Source organism: Danio rerio, chromosome 13 (assembly GCF_052040795.2).
Source record: "Danio rerio strain M-AB ecotype USA chromosome 13, GRCz13ab, whole genome shotgun sequence".
In the NCBI taxonomy this organism is placed as follows: domain Eukaryota; kingdom Metazoa; phylum Chordata; class Actinopteri; order Cypriniformes; family Danionidae; genus Danio; species Danio rerio.
The window spans coordinates 28,341,605-28,363,269 of record NC_141033.1 but is presented as its reverse complement, the minus strand read 5'-3'; the positions used below and the strand labels follow the sequence as shown (position 1 = coordinate 28,363,269).

The window sequence follows — 21,665 nt, the reverse complement described above, 5'->3', positions numbered from 1 at the left end:
TTTCTCTTTGGCATTGGCCGCTGAGGGATGTCCTGCAGTACTAGTGCCAACTTACACACATACACACACCTCGCAAGAACGGCTGCCGAAAACCACAAACAAACGCACGGGCCTTCCACCATCAGACTAGAAATTCTGCACCATTCCTATCAGTGTTTATAGAAGCTGTCTGTAATCCGCTGAGATTTATAAATATGCTTTGTAATACATAAACATTTTTATGGACACATTCCTTTAAAACATCTGACACAATTTGAGAGTTGCAATACGACAGGACCCAGTGGATCTGTGCGCATCCACCCACATACAGAACATACACACACACACACACACACGTTGGCACAAATAAAATGAGGAGATCAGACCAGAGGGGAGCTTGAATATCTGTAAAATGATCACTAAATCTCTTAACAGAGGCATAATCCAAATTCTCGGTGACCTAAAAATCAAACCCCTACACCTTTTAGACCTGGAGTTCATATAAATATCTTGTTTGATTGCAGACTTTGGTGTCTAGGGCACATCTAAACATGATTTGAGACATTGAGTTTCCTGGCAGAGGGTTTCTGAAAAGATAATCTGTGAAAAATAAAGTTGAAATTTTACAATAAAAATAAAGAACTTTAGTGGAAACGTTTAAGACAATGTTGACATTTTCGCACACTCAAAAAATATACTTTTGCTGCTTGTTTAAACTTCTTATTTAAAACAAGTTGAAACAACACAATTGTTCATTTTTTGGTGGACAACTTAATTGTTTTATGTTCAAGCCACATACATTTTAAAAAACAATTAAAGTATATTTAATCGATTTGTGTTGGGACAACATGAAGGAATTGTGTGTAACCCAGCTTTTTTACAGTGCAGTTGTTTTGCTAAAACTGTTTATGATATGTAAAATACACACAGATGACGTAATTGCTTACATATAAACATGAAAATAAAGTGGATATCACTCAGATAATGTTGTTCCCAAAAAATAAAATAATAAATGTTTGGGTTTACATTGAGACCTCATTGTATCCCAAACTTTGATATCTTGAGCAAATTTGAGTTTGAGACTTCACTGAGATAACTTCTAAAACATTTCGGTGACATTGATGAGGACTTTTCTTCTGGGGGGAAAAAAATCAGCAATCACAGAATTTCAGTAAAATCATGCCTTTTATTGCTCATGTGGGCGTTTAACTCTCAAGTAAGAATTGTATGAGAAATATTAAACACTTTTTCAGGTATTTTGCAAAATTTTTAGACAATTAAGATGAAAATAAATGAATCAGGCCTGGGCGATTCATTGAAAAGTACATTTGTCAATTGTTTTCAGTTACTTTCCCTACGTGTCACGTGATCCCCGCTCTGTTAAAGGCTGTGGCTGATTTCAACTTCTGTGGCCACATCTGATCTCTGATCAAGTAGGATCGACCAGTAGGATTGATCAATGTTTAATTATTCAAGATTTTTATTTCAGGCCAGCCCTAAAATAAATATTATTAAAACACTAATAGGCTAAAACACTAACAGACTTTACGAAAAACACTCATAATTACTTCCTCTTCGCTGTCATCAAACCTAATCACACTATCCACTTCTCACAAACCTAAAAATCTAACTCTACACCTTCACGTACCTGCAAACGACTTTCGCAAAAGAGATTATGAGCAATTTTACATCAACCAGACAAGGCACTTTTATTTTCCATCTAGCATCCGGCGGAAGACAAAGCGATAGCTGGAGGTAGTCCTGTAAAGACGCCATGATCAGGTGGCATTATGGAGATGAGGACAGACAGAAAGGAGAGAGCTGGGTATTTCTTCTCTTGTGATGGAGGAGGCGATGCCATTGTCTGCAGGAGGGAGGAATGGGTGTGTGTAAGTAGGGGGGGGGTGATGAGAGCGTCATTGGGTGCTAAGAGCGTATGAAGGGGTGCGGGGGTGGGAGAACTGAGACGGAGCGGGTGGCACTGTGCCAGGCAGTGCCCGTCTGGCTGCTAAATACCTTTGTTTCCTTGCACGCCAGCTTTGGTGCAAAAAAAGCAGGTAAAAAAAACGATGCAATTTTTAGGGTTTTCCAAAGAGTATCGCTCAATTTCAATACAAATAAAACTGCTATAGCTCAAATAACGACAAAAAAATAGATCTCATTTTTCCCAAGCAACACAAAAATTCCCATCCCGGCAAAAAAGAAATGTGTGGTGTAGCCCATTAGATGAGAATGGCGAATGAAAGGAAGCCGTCCACCCCCACAGCACCGAGCTGACTGTATCATGCAAATCAAGCCCGAGGATGCAGAATATCACAATGTTTCTGCAAGGGATGCTGCGAGACACATCTCCACATGCAGCAAAACAGCTCTGAGAGAATTAAACATCATTCAGAGCTATTATTACACCTCATCCCTCTGGAAAAGCTTTGCACATCTCTCACACACACATTTTGGTAATGCTATTTTTCTTCTCCCAAGATCAGACAGGAGATGCTACACGTATGCAGGGAATACATGCAAACACACATGGGCATACAACAGCGCGGCATTCTCTGAAAAGAGACGATGGGATTGTGTTGTGTATGAAGAAATTCTGCCGGTGAAAGGAAATAAAAAGGTTTGGAAAATTAGAGCCCCCCCCTCTTCTCGTCCAATCCGAATACATATTCATAAAGAGCTGCTTCCAGGGCGCCATCGCCGCTCGGGTAAGAAATGTCTCTTTGTCGCTTCGTGATAATTCATTTTCCTGAGTGTTAAAAAAAAGGACATGCAAGGTTTGGGTGTCACCCCATATTAAGTCGTGACAGTAGACACACACACACACCTGCTATAGCTGCTTCAGTATACATGCAGCAAACCTCAGTATGCATGCTTCTATTACATCAGTCAGAAATGCACACACACACACACGCACACACACACACATGCTAAAATAAAAACAACAAGCCTCGGCTCTCACTGATGACCGAACGTTAGTGAACGCTGCTCCTCACAAGTCCTCTTAAAAAACGATCAGTGTCACACTCGCAGCTGAACTCCAGAAAGGCGCTTTGATGATAATTATGATCATGACAGATCGTCAAGCTCCAGATAATATGTGAATTTTAAAAAAAATGAGGAAGGGGGAAAAAAAACAATAAGGAAAAAAAAAGGCTTAAATTGCTGGGGTCTTTGTTAAGCCACTCATTTGGGTCACATTTTGGCACAGAAAATTGCAGGCGGCTCACATGCCAGACAATCGCACACAGTGTAATTGATTCAATATTAATTGGATGCCCCTGATTTACATTGACTGCTACAGCCATATGCATAGCAGAGAGGGAGAGAGTGACAAAATGGGCGAGCAAGCGAGCGGGAGAGTTAGAGGCATTAAAAACCCACCCAGCAAAGGCCATTTAAAAAACAATTATCTGTATTGAGGTCCGTTCTGCATGGTGGCAGTGTTAGTCCGATCTAATCTGCCGATTTATTGGAGAGCAGTCATAATTTCTGAAGGGCTGCCATAGCGAAAGAAAGAGTGCTGAAAAGCGTTTGATGAAAGAAAAAAAAGTTCAGAGCTCCAAATGGCCACATATCACGAGCCAAAGCGAATTCAATCTGTTCCATCTACGTGTTTTTGGACGACGTGTTGAGAAACAGAAGATCATAGGATGTTACTCTGCATATTTTTTACATTTCATCATCTCGCATTGAGAAGCAAACGACATGACACAGATACTTTTAATAAAGATAGTTTTGTGGCAACCGGTCTAATTTAGGCCCTTTTCAAAAAAAAGTCTCATTTGGGGGATTAAAAATAAAATGAATTAATTATATCTGCATCAAATAACAAATTGATGGAGGAGAGGGTCTCAGTCCTTCCAAGCAGAGCCCCACACCAGGACACATTGAGCTATTTGAGGTAATACACACAGTGTGTGCATGTGTGCGTGTGTGTGTGTGTGTGTGTGTGTGTGTGTGTGTGTGTGTGTGTGTGTGTTGCCACTTTCTGTGCTCACACAGCAAGTCCATTCCTCTCTGGCAGGTACTGTTTTTCCTCACAGTGAGCTGCTCTATATGGAAATGGAGTTACATCACACATACCAATTTCCTTATTTGGTTTTCTGAACTGCAGCCTAATAATGCCTTCTAAAACATTTAAAATTCAAATAAAATCAATTAATTAATTAATATACACTACCGGTCAAAAGATTGGGGTCAGTTTTTATTATTATTATTATTTTTATTATTATCATTAATAATAATAATAATAATAATAATAATAATAATAATAATAATAATAATAATAATAAATTTTATTTAATCATTAAAATGAAATTATTCTATTAATCAAGGTGACTTTTATTAAATGTAAAAAAATAAAGTTCAAAACTTATTTATTAAATATTTATTTATTTATTTATTTATTTATTTATTTATCATTTTTCTTATTTAATTATTTTTTTATTTTTTTATTTATTACTAGTTTCAAATGAAACTTTTACTCCAATCATTATTGCTTCTATTACTATTACCATTAATAATAATAATAATAATAATAATAATAATAATAATAATAATAATAATAATAACAATAATAACAACAATAATAATTAATATTAGAGTGATTTCTGAAGGCTCAAGTGACTCAAGACTGGAGTAAAGCTGAAGATAACAATTAATCATTAAAATCACTGCAATAAAATAATAAACTAAATTATAAACTACTTTTAAACAGTTATTTTATAGTGCAATAACATTTCACAATTTTACATTTTCTATTGTATTTTTGACTAAATAGATGAAGCCTTGCTGAGCAGGAGAAGCTTATTTTCAAACATTTAAAAGTCCTACTGACCCCAAACTTTTTAATGTAAATGATATCTTAAAATGTATAATAAAATGCTGTGTAAAAAATAACACATATAACACATATAAACTGAATTTGAAACATTTTCCATTCAAAAAGAAATTAAATTAATAAAAAACAGGTAGAACAAACTTTTAAAAAGTTTGCCAGCTTTTTCTTAAAAGTGTTGAACTGCCACCTTTCCCTCACTCTTTCAAATGCAGTTTTGTCACATTCAAGTCCACCTCTAACCCAGGTACAAACACACTCACGCACTCTCAAAGTGTTCTAGTTTACATATTCATGGTAAGCTGCAGTCATAACTAACCTTGAATATGTTATGTCTGAAATCGTCTATAATATGGCTAATTAATATCTCTTCCCTGTCTGACCTGACACGGCAGCAGATTCAGTAACATGCTGAGAAGCTGTTATGGTCCTACCCACAAAATTGTTTTTAAAAAATAATAATAACAAGCACACATAATACCAGTGACCCAACGCTATCAGCTGAACCCTGATACATTATGATGTAAATGAGTTTAATAACCCAGTTTAGCGGCTGACAGAAACAAGAGACGTGCGCGATAGCCGGCTCGCACAAAGGTTGTATAATTTGTGCTGAAACTGCATCAACATGCTTAAAACAAAGAGGGCAAGCAGACGCAAATGACCCCGTTCAGCCTCCATATCTGATCAAATTTAGTTCCACTGTACGTTTAATACATGAACACAGACTAGGAGGATTCGAAATATGTGAGAGGGAACTGTTGGAAAACAACTTGATACTTGAACTGAGCCGGCGATAATTAGCCTGGAGCAAAGGGTCAAGTCCAAATGACTGTTGATGGGGCTAACCGGACCCAGACGCTTCCTGGAACCTGATCTTTGAGGCAGACTAGAGAATGGCCAAACGTAAAGCCAGGCCAGAAAAACAGACTGGAAAGACTCACTCTCACATTTTCTGCACTTAAAAAAAAAAACAGCCACTCTAAATCGCCTCACCAGCCCAAGACACACTCATGGACGCATAATAGCACAGTGACAACTTAAAGCAGTTCAATTCACTTAACGCTCAGCTTAAGGGAGATTAGACTTATGCTACAACCAAATCCTGTTTTCTTTATTTTAAGTTGAAAATAAGGGACTTCCTTCTTTTATGACTGTATTTTCCCTGTTTTATATAGTGCAGAAAGTCAACCGCTAATTAAAACGCACATCCACAAAACTAAAACAAATAATTAGCGTCGTATTATTGTTCCCTGACAAACCAAAATAACCAAACGGCCTTCCATTTCCTTTGCTTTTTTCGACAGAAAGTGAAAATGTGCAGGCGTGCATTTGTACGGATAAGATGTGGCTGTGCAAGAACCCACAACGAAATCAAGATACATCTGTCGAGACCACATGAGAGAGGCTGTGCAGCTCAGAAAGGCATTTCCCATGAGCCTGTGGACACACACCGAGGAGGATGGCCTCTCTTGTCACAGCAAGGACTCCTCGAACCGCCCCTCCAGTGCCAAAATTTCCCCCCTCTCAATCCTTCTATTTTTCACCCCGTAGAGACGAGCAGCCTGCTGTGTCGTAAAGAACACACCCTTTGCGCTGCAACTTTTAAGGCAAAGTCTACCACTTTAGGCCTCATTTGATAAATGTGGCAAGCGAACGACAAGTTACCAGAGAAAAAGGACTGAGAAGTGCAAATGTGCTAAACCGAAGCGTACAGCCAGTGGTGGCAATGTGTGATCTACGGTTCGAATCTGAGCTTAATTATCCAAATCCCAACTCAAGGAGATTCTTGCTTCCAAGCAGCGCTGATCTTGAGATAATAAATCAGATTTCAAATGTTTGTTGCTCTATGAAGTCATGCCGTTCCTCTTTTGGTCTTCGTTATGGCTTCTCACTCTGAGGTTTGACAGAATAAACCCCCTTCCCCTTCCTATGCCACAGCTCTTAAATATTCAGCACTCTTCATACGTCTCCAAGACGCCCCATGGAGAAAGGACATGTGTCTACGATATGTGGCCCACACAACAACTCTGCTTCACCACAAACAGATACACACAGGCTATAATATGAAAGAGAAATCACGTTGGATGAGGTTACCTGTAATGTTTTCCTGTTTGGGACAGATTCCTCGAGAAGACGTCGATAAGCAGTCATCGTCCTCCGGCGTGACCTGGACGCCCACTTCCACCGGGTTGGAGGCTCTCCTCAGCTCACCGTGCGAGGGCGAGGGGGGCTTATCCACTGCTTTGTCCATGCACAAAGTGCCATTGCACTGCTTCCTTTTGTGCTCAATGAAAATAAGGATGTCTCCCAAAGGGAAGTTCATCTGACACTGGCCACAGGTGAGCAGGTCCTGGTCTCCCTCTGGAGCTACCTGTACCAGCCCGCGCTGTTCCTGCCTCTCCTCCGAGACCACGGCTGACAGGGGCTCGGCTGCACGCAGGAAGAATCCATATGCGACACAGAGGGAATGAAAAGCAGAGAGAATATTAGAGACTGGGTGTAGTAATGAACGCAGACAAGATGAGGGAGCACAAAAAAAATTTTACAAATCAAACTTCAGTTTTTAATTTCAGAATCATAAAGGTGATTACCTCAGAAATTGTAAAAAAATAATAATAATAATAATTTAAGCATAAAATAATTTACAAAATAAACATTTTGTAAAAACAAAACTTCACAATCATAAAAATATGAATCCTTAAAAGTTCATGACATCTTGATTCATGATAATATAACACTAAAATGAACATAAGTTATATCTGTTTTGGTTTTTAAAACTACATCTCAGACTGACTGTTTCACTCAACCACACACACACACACACACACACATCTGGATTATGACTGCATGTACAACACGTGTAGATATCCAGCAAAACCAAAACAGTCACAGCAGCATCAATACATGCTTCACACTTGGAGTAAAAGTACTGATACTTTTTTCCATTCTCAATAAAGTTAGCTATACAGTCCACACACAGACACACACACACACAGGTATTTATAACGGCTGTTTAGCGAAATCTTTCGCGCGGAGGTTACACTAGCTTGCTAATGGTTAAGAATCTTGACCTTCTTTATAAGCTGCCAATTTCATGCTTTAATGAACCTAAAACCACTGAGAATCAAAAAATAGATTTTAATTTTAGTGGGTGATGATTGGTACAGATTTTGATAATAATAAAAAAGGTGTTGGGATCACGAACAGGGCGGTTAAATTTACCTCAGCCCAGTCTGGGGCAGATACTGAGGGGCAGATGTGAAGTATCTCCCAGACGTGGTTATGAGTAAAATATTCGACACGTTTGCACATGAAATAACAAAGACGAAACGTGATCCATTACCCTTAAATATGAACGAATGCTTTCCGTTTTTACATTGTATTATTGTGCGTAATTGCTTGCATTTCTAATAGGAGCAATTTAAAGTGAAGTTAAACGTTTTTGTATCTGGTTCCAAGATACACAGATTGATATTGATTCGTATTAAATTCGTAATGATAACAGATGTAGAACGTCCAGTAATGTGTGATTTTGTGATAAAAACAGAGATAATCGACATATTTGCAAAAACTTGAGTCATAATTTAATAACACCCAGCGAGTACATATAGTTGCTTAATAGATATTTCAGCTTCAATAAAATGTAACATTAATACAATAGCTTAATACAACATTTAAAGTTATGCGTTATTCTACTATCGGTAATGGCATTTAAAGATTTCCGTGCATATGCATATTTTTAAATATTATTATATATACTTCACAGACTACGATTGACCTTGCATAAATAAACTAGGATTCCATGAATGTGTTTTGAAGGAATATTCAACCATTTTAAAACAAATTAAACCAACTCAAAATTTGTGGAAAGTGTGGAAAACTGTATTAAACTGAGTTTTCACAATAGTTTTAAATTACATTACCTGCATATGCATTTCAAATTAAATCAGTTCTTAAACTAAAAAATATTTAAAGACTTAAAAACAATTAATTTGTCTAAAATTCAAAAGCATCTTATTACAAAAAAAAGATTTAGTATTAGCTTCTCTGTGTATGAAATTCAAAGGGGTTTTGAATAAATTCATTAAAAAGTTTGTAGGCTCGCTTGTTGTTTCTTTGCTTTAAAAATAACCGTCTTCTGTGTAATTATAAATTGGATGGCAAAGTTTATCAAGATCGATACTGGCTCTGTTTGCATTACCTGAAAGTCATATGTTAGTTTTCTAGATCCATTACAAAATATACAAGACATTTTTTTAAAAATCCTATAATTCATGCCAGTTCAGGACGGGGTAAAAAAAAACTGTTACAAGTTCATATACAATACGTTTCGCTCTTGCAAACATATGGTCAAATATAGATAGTGCTGAAACTGATCGGGTTCGAGTCTAGTTTATGATCGTCGTGTGCCCCCTAGCGGTGGATTTCGGACACGTGCAGCAGCGAAAGCGCAGAGTAACCCGCGCTGAGATCCACAGCCTGTGTGTGGAAACCCAATAATGTTACACGATACTTTACAATGTTACAACAACTCAGGATTTGTGTCAAACACGTTTATCTATTAAAACGCGGACTAATGCTTTTGAAGATTTACGTTTCAGACATCAAAACTAAAACATCAAAAAGATAGAAGCTAAATGGTTGTGTCGTCGAGCTCCTGACAACATTTCAGGTTCATATAATCTAAAGCATACTTTATTTAGAAAAATGCAACTTGTCACAGTCCTTCAAAGCACGTTTAGTGTGTTAACTAACATGATCTCTGGAATAACAGTAGGTTAGTGTGTTACGAATATATGCATAAAAAGCCTGGTTTTCTCGATACATTTGTATCCAAATAGTTGCATTATATTTAGGTTTCGTCTTACCTTTGTCAACGACATTTAAGACGAAAATCAGGCCTAAATAGAAATCGTATTTCTCTCCTTGCAAATGTACTCGAAACGGCAAAGAGCGTAACGTAAAATACTCTTCTACTGCTTTTCAGCGAAAGCCCACAAGTACTGCACAACCGCGTTTTGCTTCAAACGTTAGAAAAGCGTTAATGTGTAAAACTCGAAACGATATTAGGCTATATGCAGATGTCTTACTCTGCGCTGTTAGTCTCAGGCAGACGACTATCGTGCTCTATTTGCTGGCAGTGGGTAGTAAGCGCACGCGGCGCTTGTAAACAGTCGGACACGAGATTTTTCCCAATCAAAATTCGCTTCCACTCTTTGAAAATCTTCCAAAAATAGTGCGAGAGGGGGGAAATCCTGCCCAGAATCACAGACAGACAGCGTTGCGGGACACTCCACGAGATGTGAGAGTAAATAAGCAAGCGAAAGCACGCGTGCATATACCCACCACGGTCCGGTATATGTGAGCGTTTGCTCTTAAGTGGTCAAAGCGACTGGGGCACGAGAGCCAAGACATATGCGCCTAAACACAGAGTCGGCACGAACTTCTCCAAGTACAGCGATGGAAGACAAACTTTTTTGGCGATTCGGTGCGCGTAAAGGCATTCAAGAGATGGGAACGCTCTCTTCGCTAAAGTCCACTTGATCGGCGCTGCGCTGTCCAATGTCCAGTGTGTCTTCCCTGAGAATTACGCTCCTCTCCAGCAACTCAACGCTACACAACGCAGCCAAAAAACAGGTAAAGGCAACGGGCACAACATATATTTGTCTTTACTTACGCGAAAAATCCCGTTTGCTTAAGTGCTGGGGTTTGCCTTGCTTGCGGCGAGACATGGTGGTTGGTGGTGGCTTTCAGCTCGGTTCACATCGGGAGAGCCGGGTTAGAAGGGAGACTCCAGAGAAAATATCTTCATCAATGCCTTTGACATCCAAAATAAATTAGAAATAATACAAAGATGGCGCAGGGAAGATGGATTGTGGGATAGCCGTCATGGCTTTTTTGAAAAGAGAGAGAGAGAGATGAAAAAATGGCAAAAGCCCCCCTGAGCTGCAAGTTCAAGTGCGGACGTGACGTCCCTGCGAACTTGAACGTCAGGAGATGGATGGACACAGACATACAGAACATGGGCAGGGCAAAGCCGTGGAGTAGGAGGAGGGAGTGGAAATAACAAAACCAATGGACACTCATTAGGGGCTGGACATGAAAAATAGACCCGAAGAAGCCAATGGACAGAAAGATCAGGGGGCCGGACAAGAGGCGAGAAAGAGGGAGCGAGAGACAAGCACACACACAAGGAGAGAGAGAGGGGGAGATATGTTTAATGAAAGCAATGTGCGCTGCGGAGTGTGTGTGTGTGTGTGTGCGTGTGCGTCCGCGCGCGCTCGCGCTCTGGGGGTGGACGCAGGAAAACAGAGCACGAAAAGCCAATGGACAGGAGATTCAAGGGGGCCGGACGTGCTATATATACAAAGACAGTGAGAGAGGAGCCTCGCATTTAAGGTTTCGTAGTGGACACTGATGGTGTTTCAAACACACTGACTCAACTCCTGGTCAAACAGTCAAAGGTAGCGCGCAAGGTAGCTGCTTTTCAGCGAGACACGATCGGGTTGCATGAACAGGACAGACAGGTTCCGAGCCGGGGCATGTGCAGGGTTCAACCGCCGCGTGCGCTGCCACATTCCTCCAGCTCAGAGAAACTTAAGGCACATCACATAAAGCGGGATGGGATACTTGCTCGTGCGCTCTGCGCGCGATGTAGGTGGGACTTAAATACTACAAGAGTGTAATTGTAAAAATATAACAACACACTGACGAATAGATTGTGGGAGCAGCCCACTAGAAAGAAAGGGGACGGGGTAATAACTTTCAGATGTGTTCAGATTATAGAGAATGGCGACTGGGGGGAGGAGGGGGTGTCAGTAAACCGCCGCGTGGATTTAGAAATATAAAGATGCTGTAAACAGCGCTGATGCATTCGAAATTAAAGAGACATGAAGCGTATAACCGAACGCGATGACAAGCTAGTTCAATGCATGAGGTGGGAGGAAGAGAGAGACACCCCTGCGAACTAGTAGAAGTACAACTAGACTATAGCGACTACTCCAGAGAAAGCAGAGGCTGCGTGAACAAGTGACAGTCTGCGGGGAAAAGGCACAATTCAATAGGGAACCGATCGGAGTTGAAGCCGAATGCTGGAGATAATACGTGACCCGCGAGCGAGTGAGTGAAACTGCTTTGCAGGCTTATACGCTGACATCTTTGTTTTTGGACCAAGACTGATCGCTGTGTTGGTGCGCGTGTGTTTTTTTTCCGACGCGAGGTGTCAGATCTTAACGCGAAAGTTGAGTCAGGTTTGTGCTGGGTAAAAAGGTCAACTTTGCGCGAGATCTATCTGGAAATACCAATGGATCCGCTCGACTGTACCACACTGACTGTGCCGATGCTTTTCAGGTCATTGTTCTCAACAAGTGCATATGATTAAAAGCACCGTATCGATCTGAATTTTGTATTTCCAGCCTTTGATATCATTTCGACGCAGCGCACTATTTTCAGCGTGCACAAAAGGAGCTAGATACATTTAGCACTTTTAAGAGTTCCGCGCATGAATGCCGTTTCAGAAATAATGTGTTGCTTTAAGAAAAGAACAATATTCAATATAAAACAAGAAACAGTTCTTATGTTAAGTTTAGATATGCTAATTGAACTGGTTTCTTTAAAACACAAGCACAGGCGGTTTCTGGATGATAAAAAGTAACTAAAGAAAATTCTCAGTCAGTAAACACTTCTGGGCTTTAAAGTGGGACTTTTTACTTTTTATTGTCCACGAATTTGTTTAAGGAATTCTTGACAGAGATTGTGCTTTCTGTGTTATGTATCCCACAGAAAGACTTCATTGTTAAACTTTGTTCGATACATCACCGTGTAGGCTACCTAAAATACAAGTTTGCCGAAATAACCTAAAAGTTATAGTTCGAAATAACCCTTCGGGTTTGCTGTAGTCTGAATGTTTAATTAAACATTTGAAACCCTTTTAAATCCGAAAGCATTATTCCCCACGAGTAAACAGCAAATATTACCGAGGTTAGGGCGCAACGTGCGCAAATATCTTCTGCTTTAGGAGCTGGACAAATTTGGGGACGTTTACGCATTTCAGCAGCACTAACCATGGCACCTGCCCACTCAGGCCATTGGCTGATGGACCGCCTTTTTTCCACATTTTTTTTTACTTTCATGAAACTCTCTCTTGCTCCTAGGCGAACATTGATCAGACCAAATGGAGCGTTTACACCTCCTTCAGGAATGGAAGCTATCAGGCAGCAACAAAACGCCGCGTACAAACAGAATCTCAATATGTAAATGACAATGCGACTGATCCCATCATAAATCAGCCAGACGTTAAATGCATTGCAATATCCATCTCTCCAATGCACGGTCAGGCGCGCTCGCTCGTACAGAAAAAGTGCTTTTGTGTGAGAGAATGACAGAGGGAGCGATTGGAAATGAGAGTGAGTGGAAAGTGCGATGACAGATTCATGCTTAAAATAACGTTTTAGTTCAGTGCGTCAGGCCCTGTGGATGACACAAAAACCAGATTACCAAACCTACATAATAAAAATGTTAGTAGGTTTTCACTATTGGATATTATACCGGGGGTGAGGGGATTAATATTGGTACATGGGTCAGGTGAAAAGCAAGACAGTTAAATGTCTTTTGGTCATGTGTCTGCCTTCCACGGGTAGTGGCTCAAGGAAATTGACTGACTGGCCCCTTGGGCACATTTTAATATATGGAAATGACCGAGGGCTTATGCGATAAATCAACGCCCTACGCCCTGTTCATGCTTCACTCCTCTCATTTTCCCACTAGCTCTGGCAATTCATCAGCAGATCTGTTTTCCTGCAACTGTTGTCCAGCGCTGATGTCACGTTCAAAGAGAGGCTTTTAGCATTTACTAGCACCCGTCGCGTGCAGTTAGTGTGTGTGTGTGGGCCAGTGTTTTCATTTATTTTTCTATATTATCAACTTTAATGAATTTGCAAATTCTCATTGTGAGTAATTTTGGTTATAATTTTCTTTATTATTTTTTAGTTTTCCACGTGTATTCCAATTTTAAACGTGACATATTTAAAGCAATGTTCTTTTATACTTTTAGGATTTTGTTATTTTCATTATTTTTACCAAATATGTTAAACTTTTTGATTAATGCCTTCATCGTCACCCATCATTGAGCATTTTATGGATCAACAAAATGTTTTGTAAACACGACTAATTGTGTTAATTAGTGCTAAAAAACTACTCTGCAAAACAGTAAAAACTAATTTTATATAGCCTATACTCGATTATTTATTTAGATTCCCTTTGCTATTTTTAATATATGCATTTGTCATTACGTGTGTCTTTTAATAAAAACAAATTTCATACAATAAAGTTTTTTTTAAACCTACAGTGCGAATATGTGAGATACGTTCTACTGGTTTAATCCAAACCCAGAGCCATGGCAGACAGAAATTAAAAAAAATAAATAAATAAACCAAAAATGCTAGATATGTATATGCCCCGTTTTGTTTTCCATATATGTATATTATGATGTAAATACTGGTTCACAAAGATATTTATGGATAGTTTTGAATGAAGGCGTGCACTGGCCCTCCTGCATGAAATTATTCGGCTTCCTTGCCTTGTTCGTAGTTAAATTAAAATGGCATGTATCTCTCAGCTACGGTTGTAATCGTGATATTATCCTCTTACGCGTTCCTCTGGGACAGGCTCTGCGAATAGCTTTTGAGTAATTAACCATGTAAAATGTCACTATAGGAAAATTGAGCATTATTAACGAAATTATTTTATCTAAGACCAGTTTGCAAAACATGCTTCATTCGAACACAAAACCTCCAATAGAAAGAACAAAAAAAACCTCATAGAGGATGCCAGTGCAAACATTTCTTCACTTTGTCCAAAATATCGCAAAGCCATAATTTGACATATAAACCAACCTGGCAGTATTATATGTAGGCCTCGTCGTGTCGACTGAGAGATACTTTGACCGCCTTAAATCTACACATACCACAAAATACAAGTTTTACCTCAAAGGACGGAGAAAGGCGAAATGGGAATGCTCTTAAAAATCCCTGGTAAGTCAAGCTTTGCCTGCTTTAAGGAATTTTAAGCTTCGGCAGTTCAGACACATTCGCAGACTGAAAATTAATATTAATGGCTAGATTTCACAATGTGGCATTATCACACTGAGCGATGGGTGGGCATGCCATCTGGGTTTTGGCAGGTATTAGATATAATCAAAGGGATTACGACTCTGTGGGCGAAATTATAAACGTGAGTACTGCTTCTTTCACAAAAGCAACGGCATGTGAGCGAGTTAAAGAGGAGAATAAGAGGAGAGACTGAGGAAATCAGATTACCTGAGAGAGCGGACTACACATGTGGTGACTCTGCGAGATATATCATTATAAAAACGTTTTATACGAACATAATACACATCCTTAACTTTGCGTAAACGTTATTGTAAAGTAAACCAGGTGGTGTTGTTTATGCTGTAGTAACTGTTATTATTAGCCTACATTATGTTGATTAATGGATGCAATTGTGCCTGTCGTTTAACTTTTCGTTCATTTGCATGTTCTTGCAACCTGATGTTCCTTTCGAGAGGATGCTAAAGTGATAACACAGCAGAAAATAAACCTAGAGAATACACATAAATGTCTACTATCAGTGGGGATAATGTACACAGAGGCCTATAAGTAAACTATACGTCAAATCACAGGTTCTCAAAGTCTTTTCATCACGTTTGAGTCCGGCCAATGATAAATTGCAACCATATCTATTTTTTATGATAAACTTAAGCTTTTGCGTAATTATTTAGAAATGGCTTTGAAGAAAAACAAGTATTAAAGACCATTTACGTTTAATTTGTTTGGTTAAATTGCTTTGTAGCATAGCCTAATTGCAAAAAAATAAGCGAGACAAGCATATAATCAAATATAGAAGTTAATTATAACAATAAAATGAATATAAATGTAAATTCTGGAAACTTTTAAAAAGGTTTCTGATGATAGACTCGTGGACTCGCGGAGTTTGGGAGAAGAAAGGAGCAAAAGAAATGTTTCGTGGTCCAAGCTCCCTCTAGTGTGCGAAATTATAATGACACAGAATGCTGTTACAAGGAATCGCCGTAGCCCACTGAAAGAGATGAATGAAGGAATCTGGTTTTATAACATTACAAATCATTAAACTAAATCGTTCAGCAAACAAATAAAAATACAACTTTTTAAAGAGAAATAAACGTCTGGGTTTAGAATAGAAAACCGTTTTCATCGTTGAGAAAGTGAAAGTTACTTCCTTCGTATTTTAAATAGCTTTATTTTCTCTTGGATATTCTTAATGTTTCTTTGCATATTATCTTGGTTAATTATTGAGCGTAATTGATTTGTGTGTGTGTGTGTGTGTGTGTGTGTGTGTGTGTGTGTGTGTGTGTGTGTGTGTGTGTGTGTGTGTGTGTGTGTGTGTGTGTGTGTGTGTGTGTTTATTTAAGCTATAGGCTGTACAAAAGATGTAGTATTTCTATAAAATAAATGTTTATACAACTTTTTTGTGTAGCCTAATTATTTTAGCTTTTCATTGAGAAGGGTGATAGTCATCAGGAAGCCTATAATTACGAAACAAGAAAAATAAACACTGGTTATATTTTTTACACAAAATAGATAGCCAACTATAAAAGCTGTATCTTGATTTGATGCGTTTTATATTTGCATTAAACTTAAATTCTGCTGAAAATGTTTTTTTTTTTTTTTAAAGATTTAACTTTAAAGATGAAGCCAACTTTAAAGCTTTTTTGGTTTTAAATAGATTTTACAACTACATTAAATTGCTATTTTCTCATGATTCGACAGTGTAAAAATGAACAGTCTTTCCCCAACTCCCACGTCAGCAACTGAAAATAAATACAGGAGTCAGCACAGCTTTGATATACAAAGAACGAGATTTGAAATATCGTAAATCAGAAATACAATGCACAGCACACGCAATCTAACAGTTCGTGGGAAAAATTATTATTTTTTGTACAGTCCTTACATCCAGCAGTAATTTGTCAAGTTTGCTGAAATGTTTTCATTTTAATCAGACTGAGTTGTGGCTGTTATAATTGCTTCAGAACCATGGACAGCGACTACGCGAAATCAACTCACTGCCACACAAACTCTGGCAGCGAATGAGCTTGTCTGTAAACACGGGAAGAAACATCAGAGAACACACTGCTGACGATACCGCAGAAGAATTTACCGAATGGCCTTTACAGCGGGAACCCCGACTAAACACACTCTTTCTCTCTTACGCTTTAAGTCTGACTATAAACTGCTTTCCAACAGGTTCTAAAGGAAGCCTTAAGAAGATGGATAAAACACACTGCTGAAACACGTTGATCTGTTAATTTTCTTTTCACAAATACCACATGAAAAGAAAACAGAAGCATACATGAAGGAACATTTACAATAGAAAAAAATATGGAAATGTTGTTTGTGTTGTTTTTAATAAAGCAATCAAAACTGTTCATAATATAATATTGTCTTGCTTTTACGTATAAATGTACATCTTTGTTTTTTTCTATCAATGTCGTTGTTCATAAAGGCTTTTCATTTTTTAAAGGTTAAGTAGACCTACTTCATAAAGGTTTTTCACTTTATATGCTTCGAATATTTTCTTAATACTGCTACACCATTTAAAATTAATACACACTCTTAAAAATAAAAGGATGTTTATTGGCCTCAGTGGAACCATTCCATATAGCACAACATGTTCTTTGGATTCTTAACAAGCTCTTCGCAGGAAGAAACAAGTTCTTTTAAGAACTATTCGTCGAAATATTCGTGGGGGAACAAAAAATGGTTCTTACATGTGAAAATTCACTAAATTGTTCTTGAAAATAAGGACGATCACTTAAACTTAAAAACAGTTTTAAATATTTCAGACCTTAAAGAAATGTTTGTTTATGCGGACTGTTTCTTAAACCGGTAAGGTAACACGACAAAATAATTTTTCGACTCCAATATAGGAGAAGGAAATCGATGTAGATCTAAACTGACCAACATTGGAAGAGCGTCTAAAAACGTCAAAATCATCCACGATTTGAGATCGTCAGTGATGATAAACAGCAAGCTAGTTGGTTAACGTGGAGCTGTGCGGCTTAAATAGATCACTTCAGTCGATGTTTATAGACTATAAAGTTTTAAGATTTTTAAGATATCCTTTAAGATGTCGATGGTATCTTGAAGATTTCATACACTGAGGCTTTCAGTCATTAGAAATGTTACTATGAATTAAACTACAAGATTGTTTCAGGTGTTTTTATTTATGTATTTAAATGCGCGCGCATGCACACGAACATAGTCTCATGTATTATAATGCAGCTCAATTAATTAATACACACAGAGACACAATCATCAATTGTTATAGGCAAGATAATGTTACAAATTTAAATTTACTAAAGTTACTGAGTTCTAATAACTTGTACATTACTATTACTAAATGAATAGTTCACCAAACAAAGACAATTCTGTCATTTTTTAGGCTAGTCTTCACTTGTTCCGAACCTGTTTGAATTTCTTTGTTGAACGAACCCAAAGGGTGATAGCTAAAGATTGTTGGAAATAAAAGCAGCCATTGACTTTTTATTTTTATTGGATGTCAATGGCTGCTTTTTCTCGCATTCCTTCATCTTTGTTAGATTCATAAAAGAAAGATTCAAATTTAGAACTAATTGAATGTCGAGTAAATTATGATGAAATTTTTTTTTTTTTTAATTATCCATTTAATGCACTCTATGCGATGTTAATAGGCGATTGATTCCAACGTTTAGGTCAATACGAATGTAGATGCAATACATTCTAACATACTTTTTTATTACACCACACACCTCATGCAACAATTCTTGTGCTGGTTTTATCCGAGGAGCTGGTGGATCTTGACGTCATCAGGACACTACTGGCACTTATCCACTAGATGGTGCTGTGAATAAGCAATTACGCACGGAACACACGTTCTTGCCAAGGCCTGGTTTGTGTCTAATCGATTCAATCACAACATATGCCACAGCTCTTTTCTAACTAGAACCACTACGCTTCGTCAAATGGAGCGGATGCAGCCTATTATATTCTTTAATCATTAGCCTAAGGCCTATTATTAGCTAAATAATCGTATTACCTAGTAGAGGTTTTTGAACAGGGAGTGCAACAGGGTCAGGTAGATTATTATTATTATTTTCAATAAAAAATTATTAAAATGCATAAATGTAAAATTAAAAACTTTATACAATAAAAAATAAGAATATTCTGATAAATAAAAATAGAAATATAGAAATAGAAATAGAAACATTTTAAAAACTAAAATATGGCTAAAAAATAAATATGGATTAAAGTCAACAATAATAAAATAAATAAACTTGTAAAGTTGTAAAAGTAACATTTTAAATTCAAAATCAAATAAACAACATTTATTAACTACACTATACTTTATTTTAAGAAAAGCATATAGTAAACATTAAATTAAACTAGCAAACTAATAATAACAGTTGATTAATTTTAATTAATAATTACAAATTAATATTTTATAATAAACATTATTTAATCAAATTAAGCTACCATTATTAATGACAGCTCTGTGTTTATTAATGTTAATTAATAAATACTCTAACAAGTGTATTCTTTCATTCATTTTCTTGTCGGCTCAGTCCCTTTATTAATCCAGGGTCGCCACAGTGGAATGAACTGCCAACTTATCCAGCACATTTTTTCGTTTTGCCCTTCCAGCCGCAATCAGCCCATCTTATCTCTGGGAAACATCTACACACACGCACACACACACACACACCCCGGACAATTTAGCCTGCCCAATTCACCTGTGCAGCATGTCTTTGGACTGTGGGGGAAACCAGAGCACCTAGAGGAAACCCACACGAACGCAGGGAGAACATGCAAACTCCACACAGAAACGCCGACTGAGCCGAGGTTGGAACCAGCGACCCAGCGACCTTTTTGCTGTGAGGCGACAGCACTACCTATTGCGCCACTGGGTCACCCACAAGTGTATTACTCATCTTAATTTTAATTATTACATTAATTAATACTAAAACTTTAGCATTAAAAGTGTAGTGTTGATCTTAATGTGTTATCAAAATGAGTATATTTTATAAACAATAAAACAAATAGTAATACTTTATTTTGATGGTCCATTTGGGTATTAGTACATTTAAATGACTATTAGAAACTTTCCCAGTACATGTCAACTTTCACCAACCCTAACCCCAACAGTCTACTTATAATCTAATGAGAATTAGTTGGCATGTAAATGCAATGTCACTAAATTCAACAAACGGACCATCAAAATAAAGTGTGACATTTGCAATTTTTAACCATACGTATGATAATATATAATATTTTATAATATTGTTTTTATTTCACAGTATAAAATGGATTGTCCAACAACAAATATTAATTTGTCTCATAAACTTTTGTCTTTAATATTTATATATTATATGTAATATATTTTATATAACTTTACACATGAAACCTGTGTAATTTTACATTAAATGTTTATTCATTTATTAATTTTCCTTCAGCCTATTCCCTTTATTCATCAGGGGTCGCCACAGCGGAATGAACTGCCAACTTATCCAGCATATGCTTTACACAGCAGATGCCCTTTCAGCTGCAACCTAGAACTGGGAAACATCCATACAGACTCATTCACACACATATACTACAGCCAATTTAGTTTATTCAATTCACCTGTACCGCATGTCTTTGGACTGTGGGGGAAACCTGAGTACCAGGAGGAAACCCACAGGAACAAGGGAGAACATGCAAACTCCACAAAGAAATGCCAAATGACCCAGCTGGGACTCGAACCAGCGACCTTCTTGCTGTGAGGTGACAGTGCTAACCACTGAGATACAGTGCTGCCTGCTGAATTATTTATACTGATTCACAAAATTATAGGCCTATTATTTATAATTCATTATACATTTGTACAAAGAAGATTTATCATGACATGGCTTACCATGACTGTTTTTAGTTTTATTGTTTTTTCATGGTATAAGTGGTATAGTATAGGCCTATTTGCAAATCCCAATTTCTATTGTAATTTCTATTGTACACCTAATCAGTTTTTAATAGAATTAGTAAAAGTGTAGAAGTAAAAACTAAATCATCCAAGAAGGCCTTATTTAAACCTCAGTAACCCAATTAAAACACAATGTTAAGGTCAAAAGTGATGCCTGAGCACTTCAGATGGTAGTTTTTTCAGGCTAATTGGTCTAAAAGGAAATTCAAAGTCATTTACAAGCTGTTTAAAAGCTATCATTCCACTCTAGGCACACAAGAAGGCAGAAGGCCTTACTATAATCAAGAACATATCACAGAAATGCTAGGCTACATTACATGACACAAACAAATGCTTCCTAGGAAGAAGTCTTATGATAAAAGTAATAGGCCTTTTTGTTCAGTAGTGTTTAACTCTCATGATTATATGTTAATTTATACGCTTTCACGCACCATTACTAGCCAATTGAACCTCTAGAATTTGCTAACTTTATGTCGAAATCGGTTAAAATAGGACAAACATTTCAGTGTTTACTTACGGAACGCTGGTCACGTGACGAGCGAGGGGCATGTTGTCAGTCACAAAAATCGATTTGTATAAATAATTCATTATATTTAATACTGTCACTTTGTCGAACTGTACACTTCCAATCAATAATATATCACAATCTGATTTTATTTTTAAAAATAAGTCCACTCGAACACACGAGGATAAAACGTACGTGTAACCTTGAATCCTCCTTTACTAGAGAGTGTAGTTTTCTTTGTTAAATAATATAAACAGTTGTTTGATTGTTATTTAGACTAAAGCTGGTCTGCGCGCAATCTAATCCAATAAA

At 37.5% G+C, this 21,665-nt stretch overlaps 2 protein-coding genes across 4 annotated transcripts in view; one reads left to right on the top strand and one right to left on the bottom strand.

Annotated features, from left to right (window-relative positions):
- bcl11aa (BCL11 transcription factor A a) overlaps positions 1-21,662 on the bottom strand; it is an 85,817-nt gene extending 64,155 nt beyond the window's left edge. The window contains exons 1-2 of one of the 3 annotated variants that reach the window (XM_087278532.1): positions 21,366-21,662; positions 6,917-7,252 (exon numbers count right to left, since the gene is read on the bottom strand). In XM_087278532.1, the coding sequence (XP_087134658.1) occupies positions 6,917-7,145 (229 nt within the window). In that variant the 5' untranslated portion in view covers positions 7,146-7,252; positions 21,366-21,662. 3 annotated transcript variants of the gene reach the window in all.
- The window catches only part of pdlim1 (PDZ and LIM domain 1 (elfin)), a 579,513-nt gene that overhangs the window by 475,012 nt on the left and 82,836 nt on the right, over positions 1-21,665 (top strand). The window lies entirely within an intron of this gene.